The 16,802-nt window shown below is 34.2% G+C and overlaps 1 protein-coding gene across 1 annotated transcript; it reads right to left on the bottom strand.

Annotated features, from left to right (window-relative positions):
• Nucleotides 1–6: 6 nt before the first annotated feature.
• On the bottom strand, nt 7–16,338 carry LOC113233023 (protein obstructor-E-like). Its single transcript, XM_026467960.1, has 6 exons — nt 16,189–16,338; nt 8,394–8,677; nt 6,795–6,915; nt 4,747–4,941; nt 4,343–4,418; nt 7–435 (listed from the first exon to the last, which is right to left on the bottom strand). The coding sequence occupies exons 1-6, from the start codon at nt 16,232–16,234 to the stop codon at nt 192–194; spliced, it is 966 nt and encodes a 321-aa protein (XP_026323745.1). The 5' UTR covers nt 16,235–16,338; the 3' UTR covers nt 7–191.
• Between the last annotated feature and the right edge of the window lie 464 nt (nt 16,339–16,802).

Raw genomic sequence — 16,802 nt, 5'->3', positions numbered from 1 at the left:
AATATAATATATGTAAGTAAGTAGATACTTTTGGTTATTTAGTTTGATAGTTCAGATAATTTTGATACTTTTGTTCCTCCAAATTACGTATTTTGCCTGTTTCATGGTATTTTGTGTTCAATAATTAAAAGTACTTCGAGTAGGATTCTTTTTGACTTTTGTTAAATTGTATTCACATAAAACCAGAAATTTTAAAACTGTCGCCTCCTCTGATTTAGAGGAATCGAATCTATCTGAATTTGCTTGGCTAATCTCTGTTTCTCATCTTCCCTGGACCTTGCAGCTGCAGCTCGCAGATCTGAAGGGCAAACAGATACTTCATCAGCAGAGACACAGGTTGACGTCAGTTCGTCAAAGGCGTTGTCTCCACCGCAGGCCAGGACGCGTGGACGACTGTTGATGCAGATGTAGTATCGTTGGCAGTCGCTATCTGACCTGAAAAATATCAAACAAATTGTGTTTTATTTTTCTTATTAGATTGGACTTATATTTGGTATCTACGTACAATTTTCAGTTAGACCAGAATCTATCAAAATGAATACAGTACAGAGTCTTAGTACAGAGTACTAAAAAACCGACCTCAAAAGTTCGTGGAATTACATCTATTTGCCAAGTTTTACTGAAATTGGTTATTATAAATTTATCCTCTAGTTTTTCACCCTCTTATATTTTTTTCAAATTTAAATGGGGCCAACACTGAGGTACCCTCTTTCCGACAAAAACATAATCATCAAAATAGATTCACAAAGGCCGGAATTATCGCGTAAACTACATACAAGAAAAAAATACAACCGAATTGAGAACATCCTTCTTTTTTTTGAGTCGGTTAAAAAGGCCTCAAAATAAAGTAACACTTTTCGCTGTTTGTAGGCATTATCCGGATTCTCACTAATTATGATAAATACTAACATATGCATTTACAACTCAGCTTTGAGTGAGGAGGTCTTGGTTTTTTTGGAACCAGTAACCAACGGTTCTGATCTGTGTGCTATAGTTATTGGCCCGGGAGTTAAATTCCATACTCTCATAGTATCTACAAGAAATTTCCTAGTTTAAGATCAGATGGGTAATTTTCAGATTGGTTTCGTCTACCTAATTTCAGTGGAAAACTTTATTATTTGAATATTCTAGAGTATTGTATGAGCCAGGTTTTTTTAAATATACGAGTGTAGTGTCCTGATATATAATTTAATGGATAATGATAATATAATTGATACTTAAATAGTAAAAATTACCACCGAATTTGGGTAAGAAAACTAATCTGCAAATTAGCCAGAGGCGGATACGTAGATTAGGTATGTTAGATAGTATATTAGATATACTAAATTTATTACTATCATATAGAAAACACTTATAAGGTAGGATTTATTCAATGTCTTGACTAAATCGTGTTGATATGTGTTTGCGAGCACTTAGCGTAACTGCACATTATTATTGGTTAAATGAAAAGCATAAAATTACCTGTAATTTGTATTGACGTACGCAAAATAATATAGAGAATAGCAAGTAACCTTTAATTTTAAACAGTTATTTTAAATACGTACTTGTGGGGTTTGATAGGTACCTAAGACTAGAAGTTAAATAGGTAGCATAAGTAAATTTTCTTATATTGTCAGAACGTACAAGGTCTTTCTAAGTAAGAATTTTGGTGGTTGACAACAGTTGTAATTAGACTTTTGGAACTAATGCTATATTGATTTTGAGTAATATGTATCAATTTATACCACTTAAGGTTTATTTTCTTACAATAATATGATTTTATATTTGTATGTAATTTGAATTTAAAAGGTGTGATGGTTTATAGATAACAAATAGTGAAGATATTCAAAACGTAATAATACTTTGTAACTAACAATAAATTTGTATATACAGGGTGGAAATTTGTAATGCCACCTGGAGGGAAAGTACTCTAAATACTGGAGATAGAAACTTTTACTTAAAGGAAACATTCCTTTATTTTTTAAAAGAAATAAAACTGCAAAAAAAAAATTCATAGATTTTCGAAAATTTCTAGCAACACGCGGGAATCGAACACTGTTCTAAATCAATATAGACCTAAAATACAAGAAGTGTCGACACGATAAGAAGACGGGTACAACAACCTGTGATATAGATACCGCATCTATAGATATGTTCTACTTTCCAATAAAATAAACTCAAAAACGAATCTTGCATAAGTACGTTAAAGTGTAAGTTCAACTTTTGTACTGTTGTACAGTAGATGCCCTAAGAACCCCCTTAGTCGATCTTTTGATTCTGAGAGCTTTCTTACGCATTCAGAAGGAAAGTGCCAAGGAATTCCAGCTTTTTGGTTAAAAATTGTATTTATGAAATGTAATTAAAGATCTAATTGGCTTAAAAGTTTCTTAGATCGTCATTCATTGATGATATAACAAGGAAGTCATACCAAAATGAATTTCACGGCTCACAGACTAAAGGGTAAATTTGTATAGCACCTTTCATCACACTGATCTACTCAGAACCAAATAAACGGTAAAGGGGGTCAGGTGTCTTAGAACATCGACTGTACTGCCTTTTATATTAAAACAACACATTACATTACATGATTCACACCAGTGGCATTTCTGATAAAACAAGACTACGTAACCTCAAGGTTATTCGTCCGCTCTTCTGCTTGACATTTACATCTTCGAAGCGACCGGTCGTGATAGATTATTAGTGACCGGTCATTTATCCGATTAAACTAGAAATTCATTATGTTAACATTATTTCTTGATTATCATGGCCATTGGTTTTTAACTTGTTTTTATGAATTTCGTTACCTCTAATTGTCAATTTGATTAAATTCTTGTCACTAATGTAAATATTATTTTCAAATTTGATGCGACCTCGTATTTCACTTTTGGGTTTCTGTGATACATTGCAAATTGATATTTTAGGATTCTCAAGGTTATTATTAAATCATTATCTCTAATTACAGTTGTCTTAGCGGTGACCATGAAGTGTGACACTACACTAAAATATCGGGAGAAAAAGCCTATTGTTAAATAACGCTTTTTCTACCGACTTCAAAAAAAGGAGGAGGCGCTTCCCAGACGAGTCCCATGTAAATTGAAGAAAATATTCCATCTCTAAGGGTGGCAATTTCCGGTAACCGATTTCAATAAAATTTGGCAAACAAATTTAATTCAACGAGCTTTTGAGATTGGTTTTTTCAGTAGTCTGTACTGCGATTTTTTGAGAACGTTTGATGGTGACAGAGAAGGTGGAGGGGAAGAGACCGGGGGCCAGGAGTCCCAAAAGGTGGTCGGATTAGATCTCCGAACAACTGGAGCTACTTTTCAGCGCCACACTACATCATGCGACTGAGCGGAACCAATGGAGGCAAATTGTGGGCAAGATGAAGTGGAGTCACGATCCTTAGCAGTGAGGAAGCGATTAAGAAGAAGAAGTACTGAGATTAGAGCCCCTCGTGGTAAGCGACACGCCTATCCATAATAGTTGCAGTGCCACTCAGAACTTTAATTCGTAAAGATCTGAGGGCAGTAAATACACTGCGCCCGTCACCCTGAGACATAAGTAAGGTGGGAGTACTTCCCTGGACGAAATCTTTCGCAGGAGCTCTACTGCTATTAACTTTAAAATCAATGAGTAAGTATAATTAATAACTCAGTAATTTTGTTGCCCAGCAAGTACATTATGGTGCCAATAAGGCATAACACTGAAAGGTATGAGAGGTGACATTAATAGATGTTGCTAATATTTAAGTTCGATCATCATTGGCTATATTAATTAAAACTATTTAATATTTGGAGGCCTAAAATTGCATATGTTTGTTTATAGTTTCAAACAAACCTTTATTTCCGTCTCTTTGGTCCCATGGTTACTAGTGACAAAGATGAACCAAAATAGTTTCATTTCCAATAATCTTTTCATTCCATAAATATTAGTTATGTACAGCTATAATTATCCGATAAAATATTACAAAAAGTCGTCAAGCGTTTTAGCTTATCAATTGTTTGTAATTTCGTTACTTAAATACATATTTATGCACGTGATTGTGTCATTATAATGAGGTTACCATCTGCGGTGGCCTGTGTGGAAGTCCTTAAATCGACTCCACACTCAGGTAGGACGCTGCAGAGACACGATGTGTAAATGGGGTTTCTGGGAAGCTAGTCTAACCCAATGTGACTGCGGTGCCCCAACACAGTCCATGCAGTACTTACTGTTGTGCCCCTTGTTTCCTAATACCTGTATGAGGGAAGATCTCTACGCGGCCACGGACAGCGTAGTCTAGGTAGCAACGTACTATTCAGGGTCAATATAATCCTAAAATAAAAGAAGTAACGAACCGATAACAAGATTATGAGGAGTATACCTGTAATATCTGTAACCAGCAGGCGGTCCAAGTTCTCTAGATTCTGGCACTGCGGGACAGCGGAAGCCGAGGAAAGCTGAAAGTAAAGAAGATGTTAAGTAATTTGAAATTACTTTAGCACACATCCATGTGGAGTATTTAAAGTTATAACTTTTGCTGTTGTGGTTACTCAGTACTTTCTTTTTTTTATGATACCATGTGACGGGGCGAACAAATAGTGCTCTTGGTGGTAAGCGACACGCCTGTTTTAAGTCACAAAGAAAGTCGTTTACCACCAGGCGAACGAACAAGTCGTGTGACTTGTTTGTTCATCACATGGTACCATAAAAAAAATCACGGATACCAATCCTGGATGGTTAGTGCATTTTTGAGCAAAAATCCAACAAAGATCATTATTTCATTACCTTCAGCATCGCAATCAGCGACCTCATCAGGCCATTCACAGCGGTAGGTCTCGGAGCTGAATGCTAAACCCTCGGGACATGTGAAATCGTATGCTACGCCATTCACGCAGTTCCGGAAAGCGCTGCAGTTGCGAGCGTCACCTAGTTTGAAATATCCGAACTGGTGGGGACAATCGTCAGTTGGTTGAGCAGGCTCTGCAAAGACGTTTTAAAGTGTCATTAGTTGTCAGTAAACCACAAATTACCAACATTATCATTTTTCTTTCTTCTCTAACGAAGGAGGAAAATACTTAATATTTAAATATTATTGTTGTCTATTCAAATAGACTCAAGTGCTATTATGAAAAAGGTCACCAAGCACGTTTATAAAATTCTATACGCAGGTCAATCTAAGGACAATAACTCTACCATCACTCCATATACTGTCATCGGCAACGTATGTAATCTGGTATTCTATACAATACTTAGGCATTCTGTATAATACTTAAAAAAATGTGAGTGTATGAAATAAACTATATATTACGCTCTTGGTCTAGGTACTATACAATGCCGAACATGCATTAGGCAATATACAAAATTTGTTAATGGAAGTTGCACAAAGTAATGTGATAAAAGAAGTGCTTGTGTGTTAAAAAGGTAATTAGAAGATTTGGTAGGTAAATTACAAACGATATTTTTTTTTTAAAAACCCTATTTTTATATAATATTACCTACACCACAAAATATTTTAATATTGTAGTAGCAACGAAAACTGATAATCTAAGCATGCAAGCAAAGCTGTTATATTAAGTGATCTCATGTCAGAATGTAAAGTAGGAACATTAGTTTTTCTTTGTTAGAAGCATAGAATGTTTAGCTATGGTTAAAAAAATATTATCGATACCAATTTATAATAATTATCGATCCAGCTCAGAAACGCAAAAAAATTCGGTTTTTTCATGTTCTAACCTAATCAATAAAAAAAACCCACAGGAGGGGTTTTTTTTCTCTTTTATTTAATATTTTGCCACATCTATGCAAAGAAGCCCAGTATTGTATAGAATGACTAGGTATTCTATACAATCACTGAATTATACACATTACTGTTAACACTATACAAAACTTTATTATTCTGTTCCAAGAATTACGTGATTCTGGCATTTCCACTTGGCCGACCTTGCAGCGTCTTTACAATTAACCTTGTCCTTTCTACTTGTCTCCGCGTTTCTATTTTATTTTAGAAATAGCTAAAAAATAAACAAGAATCATTCTAAAATAAGTCCTAGTTGACTACATAAAGAAAGAGAAGTAGAATAGTAAAGTTTTTTGTGAGAGTAAGAATTCGGTAAGTTTCTTATGAAAATAAAGAAATTTTTTCACGTAGTTCGTTTTTTTATGACTTTCATGCCATAAAAGCTCTTCTCCAAGTGAATTGTTGTTCTTAGAATTTGCGATCGGAATTTTATAAATTTACTTGATGACTTTTAAAGGGCAAACAGGTAGTTCAACTCAGATTTAGCATAAAAAGGTGTTAATAATATAGGTACATCATAATTTTGAAGTCTTATTAACTACTACTAACGACTAGACATGTTGTTTAATTACATAACGTAAACGGTTGATAGTCTAGTAGGTGTAACTCTGATTCTTTGATACTAGATAAAATTCATCATTTATACGTCCCACTGCTGGGGACGGTCTCCTGCGGGTCTCTTCTCGGACCATGGTTTAGGCTATGGTCCGCGTCGAAGGCCCATGCGGGTTGGGGACTTCAGACGATTTCCGAGGGTAGTGAACCTTCTTCGACGTACAGGTTTCATTACGATGTTTTCCTTCATCGAAAAGCTCATGGTATGTTTCAAATAAAATTTCGCCCATAAATTCCCAATAATTCAGAAATGCGAGCCCGTTTTCGAACCCACAGCCTCTCCTTGAGAAGCGGTGGTCAATCAATCAAAGCCTAATGGCTATCACGGTTTTTATGGATGAAAATCGCATTATTGTATTACCTACATGAAAAACTTTAGTTGGATGTAAGATATAGACGTTGAATAACAATGTCAACTTACGTAAAGAAGAGCGTTCCAAACAGGGTACCTCGTTAGGGTACTGACAAGGGTAAACATTGAAGTTACTATTGGCGTTGAATCGAAGACCATCTGGACAAGTTTTTTCTTCTGCTGTTCCATTCTGTGTAACAAAATTAAAATTTGGTATGGTTTGTAGTGGTTGTTAAATGTACCCTTTCAATCGCGTATAAAAACTACACTATCTTTATACGTGATTTTACTACACGCATTCCACATTAGGTGAATTAGATAGGTTTTGAAGGGTAATGCTGGTGAAAATACAGGCACATGGGACTTGTCAACTTATGTCTCAGGATGAAGGGCGCGGTGGTAGTGCTCCTCAGATCTTTGCAATTTAAAGCTCTGAGTGGCACTGTAACTATTAGGAACAGGCGTGTAGCTTACCATCAGGTGCTCGACTTGTTCATCCCGTCACTTGCAGTTATTAAAAAAACAAATATACGAGCTGATATATTATTTAGCTTATATTATTGACATACCAACAAAGCGGTTGCTTCTCCTTCATAATTGTATTCCTCGTCATAAATAACTTAGATCTTTTCAAGGTGAAAGTGAATGCTTTTTCATACCAAACAGGCGCCTTTGTGGACTACATCAACACTTCCAATATATCTCTTAAAACAATTCCCAATTCCGAGTGTCATAGAAGTACTAGTAAATCTATTTGGGCGCTGGGTAAAACTGGGTATTTTAAATAGATAAAAAGTTTATTCAGAACAAACATAAGCAGAAACAACAAGGTATGACACTAAAGCACATAGAAGGGTAATTTTCAGGCTAGTTTTGTTTACCTAATTTCGGTGGCAATTTTTATTATTTGAGTATGCGAGTAGTGGAGTAGATTATTGTTAATTATTAAATCACTTTTCAGGATACTACATTCGAATATTAAGTAACACTACTTCATGGTACTTAACATTCTAGAATATTTAAATACCAAAAATTGCTACTATAATTAGGACGAGAACACTAGCTTGAAAATGACCCCGAACATAAATTAGTACACATTGATATAATCACTTATTTGTAGAGAAAAACATAAATTTTATACTGGTCATACCATTTGCAACAGTTTGTGTTTAAATGGCCCAGACTCAGCATAAATACTGTAAATTATGTCAATCAAACAGCGCTGATTTTCTGCCAGTACCATATGGTGAGCGATCGCACCCCAGTAAACTCTGACACTAAAGAGCATTCATTACACGCATATACATATAACTCCAATATTGTATTATATATAAAGTATGTTACATATTCGGTCGAATGTGGTTAGTACTAAAGTAAATAATGTAAGTGGTGTAAGTAATATAATATGAGGTATTTTGTTGTTATACTTTAGAATAACGCCCTCGTTTAGTGTAATGTTATTATAATCGTCATTCAAATGGACAATGTTAGCTAATGTTATGGTATTCTACTGGAAGATTTCTTGTAGAAGGGATGCACCACTATAAAAACACTTACTGATTAGTAAATATCACGTAAATATAGAGCCAAAATAAGTACAGTCATCAACTTGCTAAAAAGAAGCAAACTTAATAAATAAAACCATATATGATACTGAATTTTACTTACAATACACTCGATGTATCTGTCACAACTTCCTGAAACAGGACTTCGTTCATTGCTCTCCCTGCAAGATCCGACACTCTGTCTTGCTGATTGCTGTTGATACTGGTTTTGTTGGTATTGATTTTGTTGGTATTGATTTTGTTGGTATTGGTTTTGTTGGTATTGATTTTGTTGATATTGATTTCTTGGTGTCCCAAACGAGCTTTGTTGTTGACGCTGGATTCCAGAATTTCCGAAGGAACTTTGGCCAAACGATGATTGGAATTGATTTTTAAATTGCGCGTTTGCTGTTAAAAGTAATAAAAAGAACGTTTGAAATTATTTGTAGTTATATCAACGAACTTGCGTCCCATTGTTGCGTGCGGTTCTCTTCTGAAAAGAGGAAGTATAACAATAATATTATATAGTAAATGAAACTATTTTCCCGGATTTAAATCGCGTATATTTGTTTTTTCAAACAAACCAAAGTTTCGGGCCCTTTACAGGTCTCATGGTCACGGTTGACGTCAAATCCGAAAAAATAGTTTCATTTACTATGTGTAACAATAGCGAAAACCTAAGAACTCAGTAATATTATAATCAATTGTTAGAAATAAATAAAAATAAAAGTATTTTCACCTCACTAGCTCGGGAAGCCTTTCTTTCTCATTAGAAATCTGCGCGGAAAAGCGTTTTTTGCACGCTAGCGTGGAAAAAGTTTTTGAAATTCGAGCTTAACGATGGACTGCGGTGCACCAAAGTTTTTCTTTCGATGAAATAAAAGATAATGACACGTTCAACTACGCGATTTGTCATACGTTACTTATTTAAGTAATATATAACTAATTGTGTTTATTAAATTGTTTTAATACACCGAAGAACTAAAATAATTTCAATAATCACACAAAATTATAAGTACAAACAAGAATAAAAATTGATGAGGTGTTAATTCAGAACGCATCCGAAGATATTTTTTTTTCTTTTCATTGAAAATACTGAAGTTTTATAGTTCAATTGTTTTTCTTTGATTTACCATTTTCCTCGCTATAGTGAGGTGAAAAGTTGTGTATTTCGCTCGGCCTAAAAAAACGTCTCGTGCCTAAAAAAACCCTCGCTACGCTCAGAAAGCTTTTGCTTCCTTCGCTTGCTCAGGTTTCAATGCAAGCACTCGCGTCAAACAACAACTTTGCAGCCTTGTATAACAAATAACTATTATTTATGTTCTGTAAACTTAATTTACAGCAAGTTGGCTAGGAAACTCCTTTTAAGCAAAATAATTATTTGTGCTAGGAGACCCCGCTCTTCCTAGTTAAGGTTCTGTGACCAGGTAAGTTACAGCTAGTTTATTATATTAGTTAATTAATTAAATTAAAATACAAAGGAAATAGTGTACTTATAATCATTGGAGGATAAATCCACGATTTACCACGCAGTATAATGTCCACTTTTTTTGGTGAAACATCTGATTGCTGATGTCGGTTGTACCTGTATGAGCTTAACATATATCCAACAATTATTGAGAAAGAAACCTACGAAAAATTTGTTCAATACACTTTTTCCTAATCCCGAATATGTATATACTTCAATTTTGAAACAAATGTTAGTTGTGCCTTTTTTGTTCCGAACTGCAGAATGAATACCGGGAATTTTCTTCGTCAAGCACTTTGCCTGTCATACCTTCTATTGATAATTCTAAATGTTTTCATGTTTCCTTAAGGCAATATTGCATTGCATATGATTTTAAACTGGGAATTTTTAAATATTCACAACCTCGTAGGACTCTATTACTTACATCATAAACAACAATTTTTCTTTCCCGAATTTTAATATTCATCAAATTTTATTTTCAAACAAATATAAAAATATTTAAATATATCGCTCTAAACGGAGATCTGGTAACAAAGAAAAGCGCTAGCGTAAATACTCAGTCTGATGCAAAATACAGACACAGGGGTAGAGGTAGGCAATTGTACTTTGAACTTATTACCCTGCTACCATAATAGACCTAAAATTATCAGATAGTGCAACAAAACCTACAAGTTTATTTTTGGTAAATTTATAATATTTTATTGCTCTTGAGTATGATGTTAGTATAGTCCAGGGAAGTTGTTAGTATTTTACAGGTATTTCACCCTGTATTTCATCTTCGGCAAATAACACTAAATGAACATAATATATTAAAATTGTATAGATAATATATATGCAAATTTGTTGACGTCCTCTGCGTTGAAGGTTAACCCGAGACGCAGACTGCATTTGATTTAAAAATGGTGACATTGGTCGAAATATGTAAATATTGCTCTGAGGACCGTAAAATGCGTACACGATAATGGTGAGTGTTTTTATCATCGCTCAATCGGATTTGTCTCGTGAGTTTGGGTGTAATTTGTGGTTGTCTATATGTGTGTCCATGGCACCCGCGACACAGGGTTTCCCTAGTGCGGGGCTATGTTGAGTGTGTGCGTTATATTTATTTATTTTTCTTGATTTATAGGGGTCCCAACATTAAAGGTTATAGGTATTTATTCGTGCTAATGGGTGGAATTACCTCTTTTCGGGTGTAACTCTTTCGAATTAACACCTTATACAACAATATATCCTGTTTAATATTTTGAAATAATTTTTGTATGGAGGTATTTCTCTTTAAATTCAACAGAGAACCTGAAAAATTTTTGTTTTTCCACTGAAGCACTATAGTTATCAAATTCATATTTATCCCAAAACTTGAAAATTGCCCAGCGCTTTAACAACACACCGCGCCGCTCGTTGTCCCTTCATTCGCCATCGGGCGCTTGTCAACGTTGGATCCTTTGATATAGAAAAAAAGGGTTGGATCTGTGTCAAATTTTCTCCGCCTGTTCTTATTTTATTCAAACTAATTTTAAGAGAGCTGATTGCGGGATGCGAGAGGCATCCCCACACCTCACTTCCAAAAGTCTAGGCTCGCGTTGAAATACGCCATAAACTTCATTCAACAAACTTGTTTTCGTTCATCTGAATAACGAAACATCGTTTTATTCAGACAAACAAGTCCTTAAACATCGTTTATGAATTGTCAACAATCATACGATCCCTTTCTTTTATGTACAAAAGTAAATGGAGTCTTTACATATCTTATTTACAAATTTATTTAAAAAGCTTTATCGTTTTATAAACCTTCCTAGTAAAAAGTTTATTTTTAGAATCGCCTCACTAAATCTCTCCGTCAAGATTGCGCTTTGACATGCGTGAATGCGTCCTGCTGACGTGATGCGAATTTCGAAATGTGCACACCTCGGGTATTTACCACGTTATTGGTCATTGGCGTGCTGTTTTGCACATTACTTAGTGCATATTTTGTAACTTAGAGAACGGTACATACAAGAATCATTTTAATTATGCAAGTCTAAATGTAAATGATGAGGCCCTTGTTAGATTTTTGTTCTTGATATAGAATTTTAAGTATATTCGGATTCATATCGAGTTCTTAGGTTTTCGCGATTGTTATACAGGAAATGAAGCTATTCTTCTGGACATAAATCGCGTATATTTCTTTTTTCAAACAAACCAATGTTTCGGGCCCTTTACAGGTCCCATGGTCACGGTGTCATCCCATGGTCAACCCTTTTTTTTTTTTTTTTGACCATGGGATCTGTGAACGGCCCGTAACGTTATTTTGTTTGAAAAACCAAAAATACGCGATTTAAGTCCGGAAAAATAGTTTCATTTCCTATATTTAGATTTATGAAAACACTTTCTAATAATATTTCAGCTCTAAATAAATAATCTAAAGATCATACTTTTCTGTAGCTCTGCATTTAAGTACACAACAGAAATACTGCAGATAATGAGCAGTAGTTTATATACAAGCTTATTTGTAAAATACTAACAATCTCGCAGGACTATATTACTTACACCATAAACAACAACTTTTGTTCCATGCCTTATAATAAATAACTCATCAGCAATAATCGGAATTGAGGGAGTTAATATCGGGAAAGTAGACCGATCTGGAAAGTTGACGAAATACGAAATCGACGTATTGTGTCAAACAAGTGGACCGAATAGAAAGTAGACGAATAGTGACAGTGGACCGATCGGGAAAGTAGACGAATTGTACCGAGGGGGTTAATTTAGTTAAACTAAAGAATAACGTGAACATTCCCTTTTACAAATCCCGGGTTTTCTCGGAACTTATTATATTTTAATATGCGTATTATATATTGAAATTTGAGTAGGTACATTGGCGACAAACTATTATTTCCTGTTAAATATTTGCTACAAATTATTGACTCAAAAATAATATTGTAGTTGTTTTTTATAGGTAGATACGTGTTTAAATACTTTAGCAAATATTAATAATCTATATTTTGACATGTTTAAAAAATAAACAGAAAAAAGAATTACAAATACGCATTGATGACGAAATGGGTATAATGTCCATACTAAGAAAACGTTCGTACTTTAGATCAATTAACTCCCTTAATTTCAATCACAGCTCATCAGATTTTACTTTCCTACTAAAATAAACATGTTTAAATAAAATGCTCTAAACAGTGACAACTCAGTGCGGTACGATGCAAAACGAGCATCGGGAATAGCGGAGCAACCATTACTACCAAAGACAGATCTAAAAAGTGTCAGTTACGTTGTACAACAAAAACAAAAACTTTATTAAAGTACCGGCACACTATGATGGCCGTTTTGTCAGATTACAATAGTAAGGTGAAATCTCAATTCATTTTCGAAAAAAATATAATCATGTGCGAGTCGCATCTATAAGTTTTTAACAATAATGCAGTAACAATATCCAAAATCCAAAGTCAAATTAAAACTATACATTATCACAATCACAGTTTGTTCCGCAAACCACATAAATACTAGTAATAGACTGATTAGTGGGCGAAGTCCGCGTTAGCTTATCACCAGACGGGCATATGAGTGTCAACAGCGCGTCTGTCGTCGTCCAAATGTGATACATGATTATTTTGTGGATAAAATAGAAATATGTCGAATTGTGCAATTATATCATGTCGCCTAAGAAGCCAAAAAGTTAAAAAATAAAAGTTTAAAAAATACTCCGGGAGTGATGTCATTTCATCGGTAAGTACTAAAACTCTGTATTTTCTAATATTTTCAACAATACAATACTATAATTTCGAAACAAAACTATTTTCTTGCAACTCGGTAATAACAATATACATTGGTTGCTAGCCGTCAAAAGAACAATTTTAATGACGTTCAATGAATTGCTTGCACTAGTGTCGTATTACACTTGGTACTGGGTCCGCGTGTTGTAATCAAATTATCGATATGTAGAAACTGTGTATTTAGAAACCCGGGTTTGGTTTAGTTCAACTTTTTTTTTATCATGCTGTACCAATGTGTAAACAAAAATTGTTTACAGGTATTTAAAACACAATTTTGATTACTTAAATGTTTGGTCCCAACACTAGCCATACTTTTTTAAATTTTCAATTTAAGTAAAAACGATATATTCATGAAAAAAAAAAGAAATATAGATAGAAGAGGTATAGTGTCGCTATTTTTACAATGCACGTAAGTTCGTGGAGTATCAAATGAAGACTTTATGAGATTGGAGATTTTCTTTCCCTTATCTACATGATTCCTATCTCCCTACTTGCTTATTATACGTCACCTTCGTCCGCTTGAGTTCTTAGTTTTATCACAGTCATGATTTACTTTTCAGTTTTTGTATTGATTTTTTTAGTTTCCCATCGGATCCTTTTCAAAGGAGAAAATGGCAACAGAAAATAAGAAAATGGAAAAAAGCAACAGGCCGTAAAAGCTGGGTACCTACTAAATGCAGCACCATTTGTTATAGGCATTTCATGACATCACATTAAATTATATACATATGAATAAACACCGAAAAATTCATTAAGAAATAAATAATTTGGTTAATCAGGTAATGTACGACATGAAACACAGAGTTGCAAATTATAGACCACATCTAAATGTGAAAACATTTCTGAAGCATTGTCAGTTATTTTTCGTCAAGTTTTCATGAAACAAATAATACGCTTCTTCGCCTTCGGAAATAAGTATCTTCATTTTCTTGACAAGCTCGTCGACGCTATAGCTGTAGTCATGTTCAGTCAGTTCAGAAAGAGGTAATTGTTGAACAAATATATCATATTTAAGGGAGAATAAAGATTTTTATGATGACTGTGTTTTAATATTTCAACCCTTCCAGTGATCGCATTGACTGGAAATCTAGTAGGTTAATGAAAGTACGATGACAGTATAATAAATCATTAATACTGTGATTGTAGCATGTAACTACGTATACGCACACGCTTGCGTAGCTAATATCAATTAATATTTGCGTGTAGTAAAACCTTATGCGTTTGGTAACAAATGTGTGAGTGTAAAAGTCAGCTATGCTAGTTCTCGAAGAAATTGCTTTAAATGCCGTTTCTATATACTTCGTGATTAACCCTAATTATAGCAAATATAAAACAATGCGTATAGTTCAATATTCCGCTAGTTATGAAACATAATGTCGATATCAATCAAATGTCACATCCCTATCTATAGACTGTCAACTTTTGCTTTTGTTCCAAGAAGTTTATGTTCATAGGATTCTTAGTTTTTATGTGACTAGTAATAATAAAACCTTATTAGATCCAAATAAGTTTAAATTTTTTTTACCAATAGTTTTTTATTATTGTCTATTTTCGTTTCATAATTTATAACCAATCAAAATTATGTCATCTTAGTACTAATGTAAGATTACGTTTTCAAATGTGTGCGTGTGGCGACACCGGTTTTTATACAAATATTGCTTGATGCCGTTTCCATTCTTTTCTTTCTTCCGTGGTTTGTTCTTTTCGAAGCAACGTCAATTCGAAACTGCTTTGTTATGTTTTGCATAGAGCTTTGACACGAGTTTGACCGGAGGTAGAAGTTGTGCGATGCTATAAGTGATTTCGTTTTTAAAAATTTCGAATTTCAAAAAAACAAATGCCGAGCTGTGTCTTAAAATTATACATACATAAATTTTACTGCACATCACATACGAAACTTAATGGGCGGAGAAACGTCAAAACGGCCATCATAGCGTGCCGGTACTGCAAATTAAATATGTATGTTTTGTAAAAAGTCATGGAACAAAAGTTACTGTTTATGATATTAGTAACATAATCATGCGAAGTTGCTAGTATTTTACAAATAAATATGTAATACTCTTACGTGTGTTGAGACCGAAAAATCTAACCAATCTTATTATTTAGGAGATTGTAAAACTTTCAATAGAATATTTGATTTTTTTTAATTATGAGACGTCCAAATTTGTCTAACTAGAGATCAATAAGCAGTCTATTTTGTATCATGTATACAATCCACTGATAATATCAAATTACATACAATTATATATCTGACATAAGTAGACAATAATAGACATGATAATTTGTCGTGTAAGTTAAACAAATAATTCTCCAATCAAAAAGGAAACATAATTTAAATGTCCATTGTCTTCTTTGAAATCCATTTGCTAATTAGAAATTAATTGTTCAATTGTTCTATAAGCACTCACCCGTGGATAATTTAATTCATTTTTTTTGTTTACAAGCTACACCTCGTTAGAAACCATTTTGAAACGAAGTCTTTTTGTTATCGTGATATTGAATAATAAAATAATTTGGCAATTATCTTGTTTTTTAAAGGTACTAGGTACAACACAAAAATTAGTATTAAAGTCGTTCTAATATTTATTAAAAGTGCTTTTTTATTTTAAAATACATTTCTAGCAAAATAATAAAATTATTCAATTAGCGTACCTGTGAACTGATATTTAGAAGAGTAAATCATTACTTACCAAGAGCGCAGAGGCACGCCAATACCACTAATAAAAACTTTGCCATAGTAAGCACTAATGTGTTACTCCAGTATGTAGGTTTTTAAGGCAACACGTTCGCACCAGCTTTGGCGCGTCTCACGAATGGCAATGCGCTAGAGTTCGGAAGACCTTGGAGACAGAAACGTTGAGAAACACGGACTCATCTCCGCCGCACCCATTCTGTTACGAACCGACCATCTGACCCAATGTATTGAGGCAATGTTTCTTTTGACCTTTTACATCTGTTATGACCAGGCATAAAACCTAGTACACTGTGTTGTTTTATGATACTAAGTGACGAGACGAGCAAATTGTGCGGCAGGTAATAACGTGCGACACGTCTGTCGATAGCAGTGCAGTGGCAGTCTGAGCTTTCAATCGCATGAGGTACTGCCGCTGCGCCAGTCAACCTGAGACATAAATTGACAAGTTCCATGGGCCTGTAACTTCACTAGCACCCTTAAAGGAGCTCTACTGCTATTGGGTTGGGGACTTTAGACGTTTTCCAATGATTATAAACGTTCTCTGATGAATAGATTTATTTCATCACAATGTTCTTCTTCATTGTTTGCGACAAATATGACTTTTAAACA

Source organism: Hyposmocoma kahamanoa, unplaced genomic scaffold (genome assembly GCF_003589595.1).
Source record: "Hyposmocoma kahamanoa isolate Upper Pololo Valley unplaced genomic scaffold, ASM358959v1 78, whole genome shotgun sequence".
NCBI classification, from domain to species: Eukaryota; Metazoa; Arthropoda; class Insecta; order Lepidoptera; family Cosmopterigidae; genus Hyposmocoma; species Hyposmocoma kahamanoa.
The sequence above is the reverse complement of the archived record's forward strand: the minus strand, read 5'-3'. Positions and strand labels throughout refer to the sequence as shown.

Bases quoted from the DNA above. Each gene is read 5' to 3' on its own strand.
- LOC113233023 (XM_026467960.1), bottom strand. From the start codon at position 16,234: ATGGCAAAGTTTTTATTAGTGGTATTGGCGTGCCTCTGCGCTCTTG. The intron at 8,678-16,188 runs GTAAGTAATGAT...TACTTTTAACAG, and splicing joins GGCGTGCCTCTGCGCTCTTG to CAAACGCGCAATTTAAAAAT. The intron at 436-4,342 runs GTATACTCCTCA...GATATTTTTCAG, and splicing joins GCTGGTTACAGATATTACAG to GTCAGATAGCGACTGCCAAC.